Raw genomic sequence first — 19,822 nt, 5'->3', positions numbered from 1 at the left:
GTGGTGTTGAGGATCTCGTTAACAGTGTTATATATATAACAGGAAGGTGTGGTGTTGAGGATCTCGTTAACTGATATATATTTAACAGGAAGGTGTGGTGTTGAGGATCTCGTTAACAGTGATATATATTTAACAGGAAGGTGTGGTGTTGAGGATCTCGTTAACAGTGTTATATATATATAACAGGAAGGTGTGGTGTTGAGGATCTCGTTAATAGTGATATATATTTAACAGGAAGGTGTGGTGTTGAGGATCTTGTTAACAGTGATATATATATTTAACAGGAAGGTGTGGTGTTGAGGATCTTGTTAACAGTGATATATATATAACAGGACGGTGTGGTGTTGAGGATCTCGTTAACAGTGTTATATATATATAACAGGAAGGTGTGGTGTTGAGGATCTCGTTAACAGTGTTATATATATATAACAGGAAGGTGTGGTGTTGAGGATCTCGTTAACAGTATTATATATATATATAACAGGAAGGTGTGGTGTTGAGGATCTCGTTAACAGTGTTATATATATATAACAGGAAGGTGTGGTGTTGAGGATCTCGTTAACAGTGATATATATATATAACAGGAAGGTGTGGTGTTGAGGATCTCGTTAACAGTATTATATATATATATATAACAGGAAGGTGTGGTGTTGAGGATCGCGTTAACTGTGATATATATTTAACAGGAAGGTGTGGTGTTGGTATTGAGTATTCTCTGAGGTTTATTCTCAATATACTAACATACCTGTTGGAAAACAAACCTTTTTTCAAGTTTATGAAAAGTACTGTCATCCATCTGCTACCGTACATTGTGCTTCAATTTTGAATGAAACTTCTAAGATTTAAAATACTGATACAATGTTCCTAGAACCTAGTTGGTGATTTCATCCATGACTGACAGAAATAATATTGTCTATAATAAGGATCCAATATGTATTTTTAGAGATATCAATTAAAATGAAAGAAAATGAAATGTTTTCAGTTTAACAATTGATACTTTTTATATGGAGCTTGTTATTGCGGTGTTTCAGATGATCATGTACAAGAACGGTGTTTCCCAAGGGATTGCCTTTGAGGATGTGTACGAGGGCTGGTACTACCCTTGTATCTCGCTGTATAAAAATGCTAAGGTAAAGTTTTATTGGGACATGTAAAACTAGAAACATTTAAACCATGTAGAAAACTAAGACGGGTCCTGTTGTTTTTAGCTCGTGTGAGAATCACGAACTGTTGTTGGATGTGCATGGTCTGCCATTCTTTAATATACAATATATAGTGCCAATTTAATATGGAATTAACGAATACAATTATGATACATAAAACTGTGTTGTGTAAAGAGTATGTAACAATTCTACAACTATATCAAGTACATAACAAATGGTGAATTAGAAGTTGATTTGTGAGGAATTTTTTTTTTTTTTATTGTTTCTAGGTAACGGTGAACTTTGGACCAGATTTTAAGCACGCTCCACAGGGCCTGAAGGGTTTCAAGCCGGTAAATATTTGTACAAAATCTTATTTATTGTATGGTTACATACCTGTAACATATTGTTCACAAATTGTTTAACATTACGAGAGTAAAATTCCATCCAAACAGCATTATCAACATCAGTCGGGGTTGTCCTTTGAAACACTCAAATTCCTGCTTTCATAACTTTGTGTGATGTTTTGTTAGGACAGAATCAAGACATTGTCATCTGTTACCACATCAGATTATTTGATTGGCGACATGAGTCGTGCTGATGCTGATCACATCATGTTAATGAAGCAGAAACTTAATTCACGTTACCAATGATACAATCACATGTATAGAAAACAATTTCATGTCAAACAAGTTTCCTTTGTCAACATGAAACTTTAAACGACTGATGTTTATGCTGTAAACTTCATGTAGTCTTGATGAATTTGAATTTCAGATGTCAGACGCTGCTTCACAGACTATGATTGAATATGCTCTAGCTGACATTCTGTACCACGTGGAAAATGAAGGCAAACTGCCGGAGTTCTGAGGAACATAGAGAAAAATTGAATTGAGAATTTCAACTAATAGCACAGCTGCTATGCAGCAGATGAGACCATGGAACAAAACAGTGGACTTCAATTTACAGACAAGTCAATCAACACTGACTGAACAGTTGGATATAATGGTGGATTTAACATGGATCAGTCAATACACTCTGAACTATGACCTGAACATCAGTTGGTACTACTGGAGGGGACCATCGGTCGGTACTACTGGAGGGGACCATCGGTTGGTACTACTGGAGAGGACCATCGGTCGGCACTACTGGAGGGGACCATCGGTTGGTACTACTGGAGGGGACCATCGGTCGGTACTACTGGAGTGGACCATCGGTCGGTACTACTGGAGGGGACCATCGGTTGGTATGACAGGAGGGGTCCATCGGTTGGTACTACTGAACTGACCATCGGTTGGTACTACTGGACTGACCATCTGTTGGTACTACTGGAGGGGACCGTCAGTTGGTACTACTGGAGGGGACCGTCGGTTGGTACTACTGGACTGACCATCGGTCGGTACTACTGGAGGGGACCATCGGTTTGTCCACCAACATGATTATTAGTGCATATATTCAACCCATACAATTACCAAATTTTGTAACTGTTCAGGAATCATAAATTGATGTGTACTGAAAATGAACGCTATGCTCTACTATATACTGAGTTCATGCCCTGTGCTTGTTTCTATTTGGCCTTTTGATGTAAGGACAGTGACAGCTGTAGTTACATTATTGTGGTACAAACATCTGATGTATTGGACAGCGACAGCTGTAGTTACATTATTGTGGTACAAACATCTGATGTAAGGAAAGTAACAGCTGTAATTACATTATTGTGGTACAAACATCTGATGTATTGGACAGCGACAGCTGTAATTACATTATTGTGGTACAAACATCTGATGTATTAGACAGCGACAGCTGTAGTTACATTATTGTGGTACAAACATCTGATGTAAGGACAGTGACAGCTGTAATTACATCATTGTGGTACAAACATCTGATGTATTGGACAGTGACAACTGTAGTTATATTATTGTGGTACAAACATCTGATGTATTGGACAGCGACAGCTGTAGTTACATTATTGTGGTACAAACATCTGATGTAAGGAAAGTAACAGCTGTAGTTACATTATTGTGGTACAAACATCTGATGTATTGGACAGCGACAGCTGTAATTACATTATTGTGGTACAAACATCTGATGTATTAGACAGTGACAACTGTAGTTACATTATTGTGGTACAAACATCTGATGTAAGGACAGTAACAGCTGTAGTTACATTATTGTGGTACAAACATCTGATGTATTGGACAGTGACAGCTGTAATTACATTATTGTGGTACAAACATCTGATGTATTGGACAGTAACAGCTGTAATTACATTATTGTGGTACAAACATCTGATGTATTGGACAGTAACAGCTGTAATTACATTATTGTGGTACAAACATCTGATGTAAGGACAGTGACAGCTGTAGTTACATTATTGTGGTACAAACATCTGATGTATTGGACAGTGACAGCTGTAATTACATTATTGTGGTACAAACATCTGATGTAAGGACAGTAACAGCTGTAGTTACATTATTGTGGTACAAACATCTGATGTATTAGACAGTAACAGCTGTAATTACATTATTGTGGTACAAACATCTGATGTAAGGACAGTGACAGCTGTAGTTACATTATTGTGGTACAAACATCTGATGTAAGGACAGTGACAGCTGTAATTACATTATTGTGGTACAAACATCTGATGTATTGGACAGTAACAGCTGTAATTACATTATTGTGGTACAAACATCTGATGTATTGGACAGTAACAGCTGTAGTTACATTATTGTGGTACAAACATCTGATGTATTGGACAGCGACAGCTGTAGTTACATTATTGTGGTACAAACATCTGATGTAAGGACAGTGACAGCTGTAGTTACATTATTGGGGTACAAACATCTGATGTATTGGACAGTGACAGCTGTAGTTACATTATTGTGGTACAAACATCTGATGTAAGGACAGTAACAGCTGTAGTTACATTATTGTGGTACAAACATCTGATGTATTAGACAGTAACAGCTGTAATTACATTATTGTGGTACAAACATCTGATGTATTGGACAGTGACAGCTGTAATTACATTATTGTTGTACAAACATCTGATGTATTGGACAGCGACAGCTGTAATTACATTATTGTGGTACAAACATCTGATGTAAGGACAGTGACAGCTGTAATTACATTATTGTGGTACAAACATCTGATGTATTGGACAGTGACAGCTGTAATTACATTATTGTGGTACAAACATCTGATGTATTGGACAGCGACAGCTGTAATTACATTATTGTGGTACAAACATCTGATGTAAGGACAGTGACAACTGTAGTTACATTATTGTGGTACAAACATCTGATGTATTGGACAGTGACAGCTGTAGTTACATTATTGTGGTACAAACATCTGACGTATTGGACAGTAACAGCTGTAATTACATCATTGTGGTACAAACATCTGATGTATTGGACAGCGACAGCTGTAATTACATTATTGTGGTACAAAAATCTGATGTATTAGACAGTGACAACTGTAGTTACATTATTGTGGTACAAACATCTGATGTATTGGACAGTGACAGCTGTAATTACATTATTGTGGTACAAACATCTGATGTATTGGACAGCGACAGCTGTAGTTACATTATTGTGGTACAAACATCTGATGTAAGGACAGTGACAGCTGTAGTTACATTATTGTGGTACAAACATCTGATGTATTAGACAGTGACAACTGTAGTTACATTATTGTGGTACAAAAATCTGATGTAAGGACAGTAACAGCTGTAATTACATTATTGTGGTACAAACATCTGATGTAAGGACAGTGACAGCTGTAATTACATTATTGTGGTACAAACATCTGATGTATTGGACAGTAACAGCTGTAATTACATTATTGTGGTACAAACATCTGATGTATTGGACAGTAACAACTGTAATTACATTATTGTGGTACAAACATCTGATGTATTAGACAGTGACAACTGTAGTTACATTATTGTGGTACAAACATCTGATGTAAGGACAGTGACAGCTGTAATTACATTATTGTGGTACAAACATCTGATGTAAGGACAGTGACAGCTGTAGTTACATTATTGTGGTACAAACATCTGATGTATTAGACAGCGACAGCTGTAATTACATTGATAATATGTATAACATTCTTCTCAGTGAATAAATATGTGTATAAAACCTTGTTCCTGTTCTTCAATACTTATACCAAAGACAAAACATAACATGGCCTTTTCTTAAATAGATCTAATTAAATTTTAATCATTAAAAGAATTTCTGGAGGAGAAATTTTAAGGGTTTAAAGATAAAACTAACCATATACATCAATAAATCATGATTGTGTTGGAGATTCCCAGCAAAACAAGCTTTCTTGAGTGGAGGATTAAGGGAAGCAACTCCAGCAAAATCTAAACACAACTTCCTTCATACCAGGGCTGATTGATAAGTTGTGAGTCTCGTATTGAAGGATTTCAATTTTGCCGGACATATTGTATTATTTTTCAACATAATCCCATTCAGTATCTATACACTTTTGGCAGCAATGTTTAAGGGCCTCAATGCCACTTTTATAGAACTCCTTTTCTTGGCTGTTAAGAAAGTCATCCACTACATGTTAGGGTTAGGGTGCCTGAAATAGCAATTCTCAGTTTTGAAATGGATGAAAGTCTGATGGAACAAAATTAGGTGAATAAGGTGGATGCTCAATCAATTTAAAGCCACAATTGTGAATGGCAGCCATGGTAATGACAGACTCTTTCACCCTAACCCGAACCCTAACCGATTTTGTCCATTTTGCAAAAGCTTCTTGTCTTGTATACTTTGGAGTGCTACGTCTTCGATATTAACTAACCAAATGAGACCCTAGTCCTTGGGCACACTGCCCTATATAGTCAGGGAATAGTAGGACTTAAAAAGAACATCCTTGAGTACCTCCTTCAATATGAGGCTCACAATATATCAATCAACCCTTGTACCCCTCTATAGGTCTCCCACAACTAAATATTTTTTACGTTATTACAAGTGACTCTATTCCGCAGAATCGCTCATTTGAAGTTCAATGATGTGAAAATTATTTAAAATTAAAGTTTCTACTACTTGACCCACGGTTATTGGATAAGTTTAATGGCATATTAGAGCACACAAGTGGATGGGGAGACCCAAATACCCGCTTATCTGCACCTGTAATGCTACGTCATTCTATTTTTAGTAGGAGTGTATATTCTTGATTTTCAAATCTAAAGACCTTACTATTTCATATGTTCATTACTTAGGTAAATAGCTACAAATCTAAAAAACATGTTTTTTGGGGACTTGGTTCCAGTGGAACAGTAGCAGAGTTAGTTGTGCGAGACATATACACTAAACTTAGTAAGAATGTTCATATTCTTTGATAAAATTAATATTCGATGATTATCCCATTCATATTCTCCAAGTACTGAAAAACCAAACACTTTAAAATATCCTGATTTTATTTGGTATTGTATAACTTATGTAGAGTGATTTTGAGGCGTATTGGTAGGGAGACTACGTTCACAATCAATCTCTCTGTAAATCACACCATAAACATTCTCGAGTTCTCTCAAGCACAGTAATTCACCAGACAGAAGGCAGGCAAGAGTAAAACTGGTATTTTGCAATAGACATTTTAAACATCTTGAGCATCAAAGAATCTTTCACGATGGACAAAAGATAATTACTGCTTTGTACAACAGGTGTGTATTAACTGATTTTGTGTCTACACTGCCAGCTATTGTCTTACCTGTCGATCTACTGTATACAGTCATAAAACAGATACAAAACAAGTATATCACCTGATTACCTATGTCATACATACAGATTTAGTATTACCATACACAAGTATATCTCCTACAATGTGATTATCTATATCATACATACAGATTTAGTATTACCATACACAAGTTTATCTCCTACAATGTGATTACTTATATCATACATACAGATTTAGTATTACCATACATATCAAGTATACCTCCAACAATGTGATTATCTATGTTATACATACAGATTTAGTATTACCATACACAAGTATACCTCCTACAATGTGATTACCTATGTCATACATACAGATTTAGTATTACCATACACAGGTATACCTCCTACAATGTGATTACCTATGTCATACATACAGATTTAGTATTACCATACACAAGTATACCTCCTACAATGTGATTACCTATATCATACATACAGATTTAGTATTACCATACACAGGTATACCTCCTACAATGTGATTACTTATGTCATACATACAGATTTAGTATTACCATACACAAGTATACCTCCTACAATGTGATTACCTATATCATACATACAGATTAAGTATTACCATACACAGGTATACCTCCTACAATGTGATTACCTATATCATACATACAGATTTAGTATTACCATACACAAGTATATCTCCTACAATGTGATTATCTATATCATACATACAGATTTAGTATTACCATACACAAGTTTATCTCCTACAATGTGATTACTTATATCATACATACAGATTTAGTATTACCATACATATCAAGTATACCTCCAACAATGTGATTATCTATGTTATACATACAGATTTAGTATTACCATACACAAGTATACCTCCTACAATGTGATTACCTATGTCATACATACAGATTTAGTATTACCATACACAAGTATACCTCTTCAATATGATTACCTATATCATACATACAGATTTAGTATTACCATACACAAGTATACCTCCTACAATGTGATTACCTATATCATACATACAGATTTAGTATTACCATACACAGGTATACCTCCTACAATGTGATTACTTATGTCATACATACAGATTTAGTATTACCATACACAAGTATACCTCCTACAATGTGATTACCTATATCATACATACAGATTAAGTATTACCATACACAGGTATACCTCCTACAATGTGATTACCTATATCATACATACAGATTTAGTATTACCATACACAAGTATACCTCTACAATGTGATTACCTATATCATACATACAGATTTAGTATTACCATACACAGGTATACCTCCTACAATGTGATTACCTATGTCATACATACAGATTTAGTATTACCATACACAGGTATACCTCCTACAGTGTGATTACTTATGTCATACATACAGATTTAGTATTACCATACACAGGTATACCTCCTACTATGTGATTACCTATATCATACATACAGATTAAGTATTACCATACACAGGTATACCTCCTACAATGTGATTACCTATATCATACATACAGATTTAGTATTACCATACACAGGTATACCTCCTACAATGTGATTACTTATGTCATACATACAGATTTAGTATTACCATACACAGGTATACCTCCTACAGTGTGATTACCTATATCATACATACAGATTTAGTAATACCATACACAGGTATACCTCCTACTATGTGATTACCTATATCATACATACAGATTTAGTATTACCATACACAAGTATACCTCCTACAATGTGATTACCTATATCATACATACAGATTTAGTATTACCATACACAAGTATACCTCTTCAATATGATTACCTGTATCATACATACAGATTAAGTATTACCATACACAAGTATACCTCCTTCAATGCGATTACCTATATCATACATACAGATTTAGTATTACCATACACAGGTATACCTCCTACAATGTGATTACCTATATCATACATACAGATTTAGTATTACCATACACAAGTATACCTCTTCAATATGATTACCTATATCATACATACAGATTTAGTATTACCATACACAGGTATACCTCCTACAATGTGATTATCTATATCATACATACAGATTTAGTATTACCATACACAAGTATACCTCCTGCAATGTGATTACCTATATCATACATACAGATTTAGTATTACCATACACAAGTATACCTCTACAATGTGATTACCTATATCATACATACAGATTTAGTATTACCATACACAGGTATATCTCCTACAATGTGATTACTTATATCATACATACAGATTTAGTATTACCATACACAGGTATACCTCCTACTATGTGATTACCTATATCATACATACAGATTAAGTATTACCATACATAACAAGTATACCTCTACAATGTGATTACCTGTCATACATACAGATTTAGTATTACCATACACAGGTATACCTCCTACAATGTGATTACCTATATCATACATACAGATTTAGTAATACCATACACAGGTATACCTCCTACAGTGTGATTACCTATGTCATACATACAGATTTAGTAATACCATACACAGGTATACCTCCTACAATGTGATTACCTATGTCATACATACAGATTTAGTATTACCATACCTATTTGTAACTTGTCATGTTTATAAATGATCAACTTTGTAAAGAAGACTGAATTACAACAAACTGAGCATTCTAACAGCACTGAGATCAATAATAAATATTTGTTCCACTACACATAAATGCTGAGGTGCACCAGTACACAAAGTCAATTCATCGTCGTAATCCACTAACGCAAGGCCCTTCTTATAACCACTGTAATAATAGATGTTTAGAGGAAGACTACTCTGTAAGCCAAGCATTTAATAGAGACAACAAAAATTATTGTTCATCAAATGAAGAATCTAAGATTTTGCCAACCATCAATTTATAATCCCAAACCCTGTTAACTAGTTTATAATCCTATTACAGCCAACAGCTTTCATTTCGTGTAGTCTTAACGGTTTGGACAATGGGGCAGACTTGTTAAAGACAAACAGATCTAGTGATGTTATAATACCTTTCATTACTGTACTGATATTGGCAATCAAAAGTTAAAACATTACCATTGTCCCTATTATTAAATATATTTGTCATTATCAAGATATATTTAACCAATTTTTGTCATTTTGAAGGTATATTTACACATTTATGTGTGTAAAAACAATTTCCGATGTATTTAATATAATAACACAGTTGATTGAAATTTAAATGCACAGTGCATAAAGAAAAAAAATATAATGCACAGATATAGAAGGCACCATCTTTCCTTATAAAAACGCGATACCTTATCAAGGGAAGTAACTCTAAACTGGGGTAAAAAATGTTTGCTTTACTAATCTTTGATGAAGTGAGACCTCAACCTCTGTTTTAAAAACAAAATATTGAACCAAAAAAAAGAGACAATTTCACTAAAGCCCGTTGTAAAAGATCAGTTAGTAGACGCACTTTTGGCTTCTGACAACACATTACAGATACACTGAGATTGCACAAGTCCATTATGTTCAAAGTTTACTCATTGTCCATTTCTGTACACCTTCCTCAGTTCACTTATAAGGCTGACAAGAATTGGATTTCCTCCTTGCTCCTCTATCAGATTCAGTAGTCTGAAATATACACAACCTATATTTAGGTTTTCCTAAACAAGTACATTAATCAAATCACAAATAGTTTCAATTTTAGTCTGAATATAACACACTTATTTCAAAAATATAAGTAGAACTAAACCAAACTAATACCCCCACCCCCACTACCCTAGAACTGTAAACCAAACTACTGCCCCCACCCCCACTACCCTAGAACTGTAAACCAAACTTATACCCCCACCCCCACTACCCTAGAACTGTAAACCAAACTAATACCCCCACCCCCACTTCCCAGAGCTGTAAAACAAACTAATTCCCCTGCTATCCTAGAGCTGTAATCAAACTAATTCCCCTGCTATCCTAGAACTGTAATCAAACTAATTCCCCTGCTACCCTAGAACTGTAAACCAAACTAATTCCCCTGCTATCCTAGAACTGTAAACCAAACTAATTCCCCTGCTACCCTAGAACTGTAAACCAAACTAATTCCCCTGCTATCCTAGAACTGTAAACCAAACTAATTCCCCTGCTACCCTAGAACTGTAAAACAAACTAATTCCCCTGCTACCCTAGAACTGTAAACCTAACTAATTCCCCTGCTACCCTAGAGCTGTAAAACAAACTAATTCCCCTGCTACCCTAGAGCTGTAAAACAAACTAATTCCCCTGCTATCCTAGAGCTGTAAAACAAACTTATTCCCCTGCTATCCTAGAACTGTAAATCAAACTAACTCCCCTGCTACCCTAGAACTGTAATCAAACAAACTTATTCCCCTGCTATCCTAGAACTGTAAAACAAACTTATTCCCCTGCTATCCTAGAACTGTAAAACAAACTAATTCCCCTGCTATCATAGAACTGTAAAACAAACTTATTCCCCTGCTACCCTAGAACTGTAAACCAAACTAATTCCCCTGCTATCCTAGAGCTGTAAAACAAACTAATTCCCCTGCTACCCTAGAACTGTAAACCAAACTAATTCCCCTGCTATCCTAGAGCTGTAATCAAACTAATTCCCCTGCTACCCTAGAACTGTAAACCTAAGTAAGCTTCTGTACACAAAGGTGGTGCTCCAACATCATGTAGTTCATTTACCTTTCTTCCAGTTCTTCAAGGGTCTTTCTGGTGTAAACAAAAGATCCCAACTTTTCTAGAACTTCCACGCAGTATTTTTTCACGTCATTATCAGTTGTTTTCTGTCGTAATATGCCTTATGGTCGTCAAGGAAAAAACCTTTGTTCAGTTTAGTAAAATACCCATCCGATAAAACAAGTACACTTTATACATCTCACTAATAAACAAACATCAAACTACAAATACTACAATATGGTACATTTACTAAAGCAATGTCATTTTATAAGCATCCTTATCAGCAGATTAATAAAGGTGACACATGTGCAATTTTTAGTGTTAGTTACATGTATTGTTGTAAGCTTTAAGGATTTCTCGTGTTTTGCTTCGTTGTTTGTTTGCTGTAAGGATTTCTGGTGTTATATAGCCACTGTTGTTGTTTGACAAAAGGATTCTAGTTAGCCACCATTGTTATTTGCTTTAAGGATTTCTAGTGTTTTTCACTGTTGTACTGGTAGTTTGATACAAGGATTTCTACTATATTCCACCGTTGCAGTTTGCTATAAAGCTTTCTAGTGCTATATAGCCATCATTGTTGTTTGCTGTAAACATTTCTGGTGAATTTCACTGTTTTTTTGCTATAAAGATTTCTAGTACTTGCCACTATTGTTTGATAAAAAGATTTTCAGTGTTTGCCATTATTTTGGTATAAGGATACTAAGGACTTGGTTGTTGTCTGGACTAGATCTGATGCCATGGATGATGGGAAATGAGAATTTACCCTCCGTCAGGTCCTCACAGTAACTTTTATTGGCTTCATACTGTAATCACATCAAAGAAAACATCAAAATTATTTCTTTCTTTTTGTAGTTACTCTGAAGGAATAGGAGATTCTGTGTCTCAGCACATGACTAGATGCAGGAGATTCTATTACTCAGCACATAATCAGGAGTAGAAGATTCTATTACTCAGCACAAGACTAGGAGTAGGAGATTCTATTACTCAGCACAGGACTAGAAGTGGGAGATTCTATTACTCAGCACAGGACTAGGAGTGGGAGATTCTATTAATCAGCACAGGACTAGGAGTAGGAGATTCTATTACTCAGCACAGGACTAGGAGTGGGCGATTCTATTACTCAGCACAAGACTAGGAGTAGGAGATTCTATTACTCAGCACAGGACTAGGAGTAGGAGATTCTATTACTCAGCACTGGACTAGGAGCAGAGTAAGAGATTCTATTACCCAATTCAAACTTAGGAAGGGGGTAGGAGATTATATTACTGATCACATGACTACATGTAGAAATGGGAGTATTAGAGTCTATTACTCAGCACACAACTAGGAGTGGGAGTAGGAGATTATATTACTAATTTCATGACCAGGAGTTATATTATCCAGGTCATGACTATAAATGGGAGTAGGAGATTCTATTACTCAGCACAGGACTAGGAGTGGGAGATTCTATTACTCAGCACAGGACTAGGAGTGGGAGATTCTATTACTCAGCACAGGACTAGGAGTGGGAGATTCTATTACTCAGCACAGGACTAGGAGTGGGAGATTCTATTACTCAGCACAAGACTAGGAGTAGGAGATTCTATTACTCAGCACTGGACTAGGAGCAGAGTAAGAGATTCTATTACTCAGCACAACACTAGGAGTAGGAGATTCTATTACTCAGCACAGGACTAGGAGTGGGAGATTCTATTACTCAGCACAGGACTAGGAGTGGGAGATTCTATTACTCAGCACAGGACTAGGAGTGGGAGATTCTATTACTCAGCACAGGACTAGGAGTGGGAGATTCTATTACTCAGCACAGGACTAGGAGTGGGAGATTCTATTACTCAGCACAGGACTAGGAGTGGGAGATTCTATTACTCAGCATAGGACTAGGAGTGGGCGATTCTATTACTCAGCACAGGACTAGGAGTGGGCGATTCTTTTACTCAGCACAGGACTAGGAGTAGGAGATTCTATTACTCAGCACAGGACTAGGATTATGAGATTCTATTACTCAGCACAGGACTAGGAGTGGGCGATTCTTTTACTCAGCACAGGACTAGGAGTAGGAGATTCTATTACTCAGCACAGGACTAGGATTGTGAGATTCTATTACTCAGCACAGGACTAGGAGTGGGAGATTCTATTACTCAGCACAGGACTAGGAGTGGGAAATTCCATTACTCAGCACAGGACTAGGAATTGGGGTTCGTATCACTTACCTCCTTGGATATCAGATTGGCATAATCATCTCTGATTTGAAAATAAAGACCCAAGGCATCTAATACTGGTTTGAGGTCACTGTAAAGTAGATACAAATGTTTAGCTACAAATAACATCATGGACTTAAAGTAATAGTAAAACACCATGTAGTATATTAAACATGCCCGTACAGAAATAAGTAGTCTAACTATTTGGGAGTAAATTGTAATCAATCCATTTAGAGGATATCCATGCTCTAATTACAACTACCGGTATAAATGATGTGATTTAGAAATATATATTTTCTATGTAGATATGATTGCTAACACATATATTTTTATCTACCATGGTGATACATTATAGTCAGCGGGTGTGTTAGACATATTCAGTAGAGTCAAAGAGCTGTACCTTTTGTTATCACTAAACAGCTGCATCAGTCGCACAGCCAGTCCAAATAGTCCACCTGTCTCTGTAACACAACATGACTTTCAGTCCATTGTACAACCTATCTACTTCAAAGGAGATTTTACCGTTATATGTCAGGAAGTAGGGCATAATAACACCTGTGCTGACATCTTTACAGCTCTTAAAACAGTAAGAAATATTCATATTTAGCCCCTAACTCTCTCATTACCTAAATGTTAATCTTGGCTGGATTTGGGAGCCTACAGATGCAATCTAGATCACATGACATGACCGTTACACCATTTTGTTCAACATCACAGAAATGCTTTGTACTACACTACAGATGAATCAAACACAGAAATGATTCTGATCGAGAACAATTGCATTATTATGATGTCATTTTGATCTTTGCCAGGGTAAGGGTTTTTCACTGTGTGTTGAGAAAAAACAGTTAATCACAGCAATTATTTGATTTAAAGATGATATTCTTTCAGTTGACTGTACTGGGAAATGGGAGAAAATTAAGGACATATTTATTAAAGAAAGGCAGAATTTAACCTATGTTAATGTACATTTAACAATTAAATGCTTGTTAAATTGTATTTATTGTCAATATAAATGCAATATGGATGACAGATAACTATTCATGGCACCCTAACCTTTCTATTTATATGTCACACAAATTGTGTTATATTGACAATAAATACAATCTAACAAGCACTTGATTGTTGGTAGCTGCAGAGTGGCAAAAGTAGCATATGCTATAGAGACAAAGGGAGATAAATCTGTATACAGCCTACTTTTGGTAACCATGGCTTTGTACTCGTCCTCTGTCGGACAGATAATAGCATCCCTCCAGTAGATATCCATCCCCTGACCACGGTGGAGTTCTAGCAGCTGTTCTGTGTACAGAGAAATAGGTATGTTAGGATCTTCTATATAAGCAAAAGAAAATTTGTCATTCATATTTATAAACAATGGAGTACAAGGATCTATTGTGACTACACCAAAGTTGTACATGTAAGTCATAATGAAGTCCTTCTACCATTGTATAAATACACAAAGGCCATGAATATTAAAGGATTACTTTTTTTAGGAATAAAATACCAATCGAAAAGAATATACATATGAGAATAAATATGTAACCCACAATCCTTTAACCATTGGCTATCTCTAGATAAATGTTAACAATACAATTACTACCAAACCCTATCTGGTAATAAAACCTGTACTACTAAAACTAACGAAAAATAATAATAATTACCTGTAAAGACCTTCGTGGCTTCTGGATGTTCCAGCTTTAATACCTTCTCCAGTCCTAGGAAATATACATAGTTGGCAGAATTGATCGTGTGTGGTACACCGTATATACTGTGTGCAACTGAAATAATGAAAACATAAAATGATGCAGTACACTAACACTGACTTATTTTAAAAAATATATTCTGTACTGCTACAAAATGTAGGTAGGCACCTGATAGCAAATTAACAACCAATGATGAGATGAGAAATACTTACACTTGTATCTTTTAAAAAACGGAACATGAATATTTACCTGGAATGCCTCTTCTTAGTTTAGAACTGTCTTCTATATCGTCTATTCTGAAATTGACAAAATAAAAAGACATCAAGTTCAATATATCTATTGTATATGATAACTGTATCTTATATATAAGTCAGTATTTGCTACTCGCCAAACACCTACTGTGGAAATGTGTGTACTCACAATAAACTTGCGTTGTGTAACATCTGAGTTGCCTCCCCTATAACAGCTAGTTTTTCCGATGGAATGTTGAGCCAGTGGTTGAATGCCTAGAAATAGAGCATTAAGTTACTTTTTACACCAGGACTTTGTACCCTGATCACCCTTTGTTTGTTGTGATAGTTAAGTTACCTAAACTTAAACTCTATTGTTCAAGGAGAAATCAATATTCCAAGGTTATTTATAATTGGAAGTGGATTGTCTGGACAGTATTTGACTCAGATGAGTTAAGCCTATTACATAATAGGCTTTTTACTTTTTATTTAAAATGACAATGCATAAATGTTCTAATTGTCCACCTGTTTGAGGCTAGTAATGACTTTTATACTGTAATATTATGTTATTGATGTGGTCCTGGACTAAATGACAAAAAAACATCCCATTCACCTTAACTTGTGGTACATTGTTTAGGAATAGCTTCTTAACATAAGGAAAAGTCTTTTTAATCAAAGACAGTATGTACATGTCTTATTGATATAATACAATGTATAACGGACAGACAACTTGTTATAAAACACTGAATCAGAGACATGTTATAATACTCTCAATCAAGGGAGACAACTTGTTATCATACTCTCAATCAAGGGAGACAACTTGTTATAATACTCTCAATCAAGGGAGACAACTTGTAATAAATCACTGAATCACAAACATGTTATAATACTCTCAATCAAGGGAGACAACTTGTTATAATACTCTCAATTAAGGGAGACAACTTGTTATAATACTCTCAATCAAGGGAGACAACTTGTTATAATACACTGAATCACAGAATCAACATGTTATAATTCTCTAAATCGAGGGAACATTGACAGAACACTACAAGTTACATATAGAATCAGATACAGGCTACTTACCTCTGCTAGTTTGCTCCTGACTTTCTTACCAGGAATTTGACAGATGTATTTGTATGGTTCCAACAACACCTTTCAAAAGAGTAATTATAACCAGATTAATGGATACTTTGATAAGTAATGTGAGGGGAGACTGATTCTCAGCAATAGTTTCACTATCTGTCAGAAATTATCTTTACTATACAAAAGAATGTAGTGAGAAGTCACCTTTGGTAGGAAATCCTATTCTAGCTGTGACTGACTTAGTGTTGTTATTGTAGATGATACAGAATGACTCCTATTCTAGCTGTGACTGACTGAGTAAGTGTCATTATTGTAGATGATACAGAATGACTCCTATTCTAGCTGTGATTGACTTAGTGTCGTTATTGTAGATGATACAGAATGACATGATTCACAATGGGGAGGGTAGTTCATAAACAATGCTCAGCAGTCAGAAGTGGGGATTCCTCAAAAAAGCCTGTTTATAAATTGACAGCATCTATATTATCCAACAATCAAAATTATAACATGGACGATAATCAGCAACTGGTCCTCGCGTAGTAAATGCAGCCTTGACAGAGTGTACCTTTGTGGCAAAACTGATGCTGGAAATAAGTCTATACACAAGTGTCATCTGTAAATCAATGTTCACAGTATTCACAGAAGTTATAGTCATATATGACCGTGGAATGTACTTTGTAATGATGTTAAATAATCTGACATTATCCAATATAGTCAAAGGATGTACCAATCTGATGTATCAGATACTTTGTTTCTGTCAATATGGTATCTGATGGTACTACATCAATGGGCCGAGGATATACCAATCTGATGTATCAGTTACTTCGTTTCTATCAATATGGTATCTGATGGTACTACATCAATGGGCCGAGGATATACCAATCTGATGTATCAGTTACTTTGTTTCTGTCAATATGGTATCTGATGGTACTACATCAATGGGCCGAGGATATACCAATCTGATGTATCAGATACTTTGTTTCTATCAATATGGTATCTGATGGTACTACATCAATGGGCCGAGGATATACCGATCTGATGTATCAGATACTTTGTTTCTATCAATATGATATCTGATGGTACTACATCAATGGGCTGAGGATATACAAGCTAGTGATCTTAACAGGAAACTTTCTTCTTTTAGTGTTATATGTATCTGAATTCTGTTACACTGTAATGGCAGATTGATTGATTTTAACAGTAACTGTACTAGATACAATTATCACAATTTCAAAATTGTGTTACTTACCTGCTCTGTTGTTTGTTCAAATGACTGGGACGACATCTTTGTAATTATTTATGAAAAACTGGCTGAAACAGAATATTGAAAATTCAACATGAAAATTGAAATTGATAAATTGTATCGCCAGAGCTAGCAGTTAATTATAAAGGAATTATCAATTAAAACAGTGCAGGTGTACTTCACAATATATCTGAAAAAAATATTATGTGTATATTTTCCTAGAAAGAACCTTTTTGTCAACTCTAGCTGTTACTACAAAGCCGTTGGTGTTTTCATTTCACAATTTCTCTAGGTGCACTTGACTCTGATGTTCCAATGTTCTTGGCTGCCAAGTAAGGTGACATAGCAACTTGATTCTGTCATTATTAAAAATGCTTAAGCAATAACAGCACATGAAGAACAGATTCTTGCTACAAGCTGCAGATGTGTGGAATAAATTATAACTTACCAGTATGTGGTGCTGTGCCCATAATCTGAACCGTTTCAAAAATACTGATTTATTTTTATTATATCATTTCAGGCCAGATAGGGTATATGAACTGTGTCATAATGATTTTTTAAATTAGAATAAATTGATTATGTTTGGGTGTCATGTCAAAGATAATGCGATTCTGTATCAGAAAGCTGTCATTAAATACTATTAAATGAACCGTGTGGATTTTTATTCAAATATACTGTGAAACAGACGTAAATTTAAGTGAAAAATTGCGACCCATGAAGCTAAACCGTGAGAACGGTATAATAATGCATAGTAGCCTATACAGCAAAGATAAAGAATTTCAATAAAAATATTTGCTTTGCCTTGCCTTGTGCTTGTAATTATCAAAACAGTTAAATCATTTGCAATCCTAGGTGGAAAAAAATACAAAAAATAAGATATGATCGAAAGTCAGTGTATCGGTGCCGCGACCCTCCTACATGGGGCTCGGTTTCGGGATAAATAAAGCATGACATCAGTCAGCAACAACACGGTGAACACGTAAACAGTGCATTAAATCTGTGGGTCGTGATATATAATTTGAGTGGAGTATAATCGTACTTACTGGTCGGCAATAAACGTGTTTGATTCAAGACAAAAACGAATTCTTAGTTACTTCTGAGCTAAAATTATGAATTCATGTCTATAAAAAGGCGGATGACAAATGCCGGGCGTGATCCTTAGCCAACTGTTTACATTTTTTAAGCGTCACAAAGACAGCGATGGAAATTATAATATACCAGCAAAGGAACCCACGTCCGTAGATGTATTTCCGGCCTTTCCCATTTTTGTCCTAAGAGCTTACATGTACAGTATATATATTAAAAATTATCAATATACAATTTGTTTTATTAATGTTGCAGCGTTTGCACTGTCTTCCGGTCGAGTAAGCGCTAGCCCGAGTTTCCTCTGGCCCTGACACCATGTCTGGTGCCAAAAGTGTCAGGGCCCGAGGAAACTTGGGCTGAGTAAGCGCATGGCATGCAAGACCACCTTTTGTCTCTGAACCCACCTCTGGAACTTGGCTGAGAGGAAATGACATCTCAGCGACACCATCCCCAACGAAATTTTTCAGGGTCTTCTGACACTGCCGGCGGACCTACATTAGGCTTGAATTAATTTAAGGATGTGTACATTACACTAAAACTTAAAAATGACAAGTCCCATGGCCTGACATCGACCTTTTTTGAGAAACAGTAGAAGAATAAAAAACGGACTGCTGCTGACTGGACTGAAATACACCAAGAATACAGGCCTCAGACCACAATTATATTTCCGGATATTTCAGGATTGTTACTAAATATTTTTCCCCGACTTCTCTGTTGCAGATATGTACATACTTTTAACAAACTAACGGGCATA

The 19,822-nt window shown here is 35.6% G+C and overlaps 2 protein-coding genes across 4 annotated transcripts in view; one reads left to right on the top strand and one right to left on the bottom strand.

Annotated features, from left to right (window-relative positions):
• LOC117325483 (set1/Ash2 histone methyltransferase complex subunit ASH2-like) overlaps positions 1–5,286 on the top strand; it is a 75,567-nt gene extending 70,281 nt beyond the window's left edge. The window contains exons 16-18 of the mRNA XM_033881721.1: positions 1,032–1,130; positions 1,433–1,495; positions 1,917–5,286. Of these exons, the coding sequence (XP_033737612.1) occupies positions 1,032–1,130; positions 1,433–1,495; positions 1,917–2,009 (255 nt within the window). The 3' untranslated portion in view covers positions 2,010–5,286. The remainder of the gene's footprint in view (positions 1–1,031; positions 1,131–1,432; positions 1,496–1,916) is intronic.
• Positions 5,287–6,552: 1,266 nt separating this feature from the next.
• LOC117325439 (geranylgeranyl pyrophosphate synthase-like) lies at positions 6,553–19,160 on the bottom strand. 3 transcript variants are annotated; one of them, XM_033881650.1, is made up of 15 exons: positions 19,026–19,160; positions 17,989–18,050; positions 16,740–16,808; positions 15,847–15,932; positions 15,676–15,722; positions 15,385–15,501; positions 14,921–15,022; positions 14,124–14,184; positions 13,736–13,814; positions 12,226–12,328; positions 11,532–11,646; positions 9,136–10,457; positions 8,845–9,012; positions 7,794–8,783; positions 6,553–7,732 (listed from the first exon to the last, which is right to left on the bottom strand). In XM_033881650.1, the coding sequence occupies exons 2-12, from the start codon at positions 18,022–18,024 to the stop codon at positions 10,367–10,369; spliced, it is 906 nt and encodes a 301-aa protein (XP_033737541.1). In that variant the 5' UTR covers positions 18,025–18,050; positions 19,026–19,160; the 3' UTR covers positions 6,553–7,732; positions 7,794–8,783; positions 8,845–9,012; positions 9,136–10,366. The 3 variants fall into 3 exon arrangements, with proteins under 3 accessions (XP_033737541.1, XP_033737558.1, XP_033737549.1); XM_033881667.1 differs by having other exon boundaries at positions 6,553–7,543; XM_033881658.1 differs by having other exon boundaries at positions 7,794–8,474.
• Positions 19,161–19,822: the final 662 nt, after the last annotated feature.

The sequence above is a fragment of the Pecten maximus genome, chromosome 1 (genome assembly GCF_902652985.1).
Source record: "Pecten maximus chromosome 1, xPecMax1.1, whole genome shotgun sequence".
NCBI lineage: Eukaryota > Metazoa > Mollusca > Bivalvia > Pectinida > Pectinidae > Pecten > Pecten maximus.
The sequence above is the reverse complement of the archived record's forward strand: the minus strand, read 5'-3'. Positions and strand labels throughout refer to the sequence as shown.

Bases quoted from the DNA above. Each gene is read 5' to 3' on its own strand.
- LOC117325439 (XM_033881650.1), bottom strand. From the start codon at position 18,024: ATGTCGTCCCAGTCATTTGAACAAACAACAGAGCAG. The intron at 15,023-15,384 runs GTAATTATTATT...CTCTGTACACAG, and splicing joins AGCCACGAAGGTCTTTACAG to AACAGCTGCTAGAACTCCAC. The intron at 14,185-14,920 runs GTAGGCTGTATA...GTTGTGTTACAG, and splicing joins CAAAGCCATGGTTACCAAAA to AGACAGGTGGACTATTTGGA.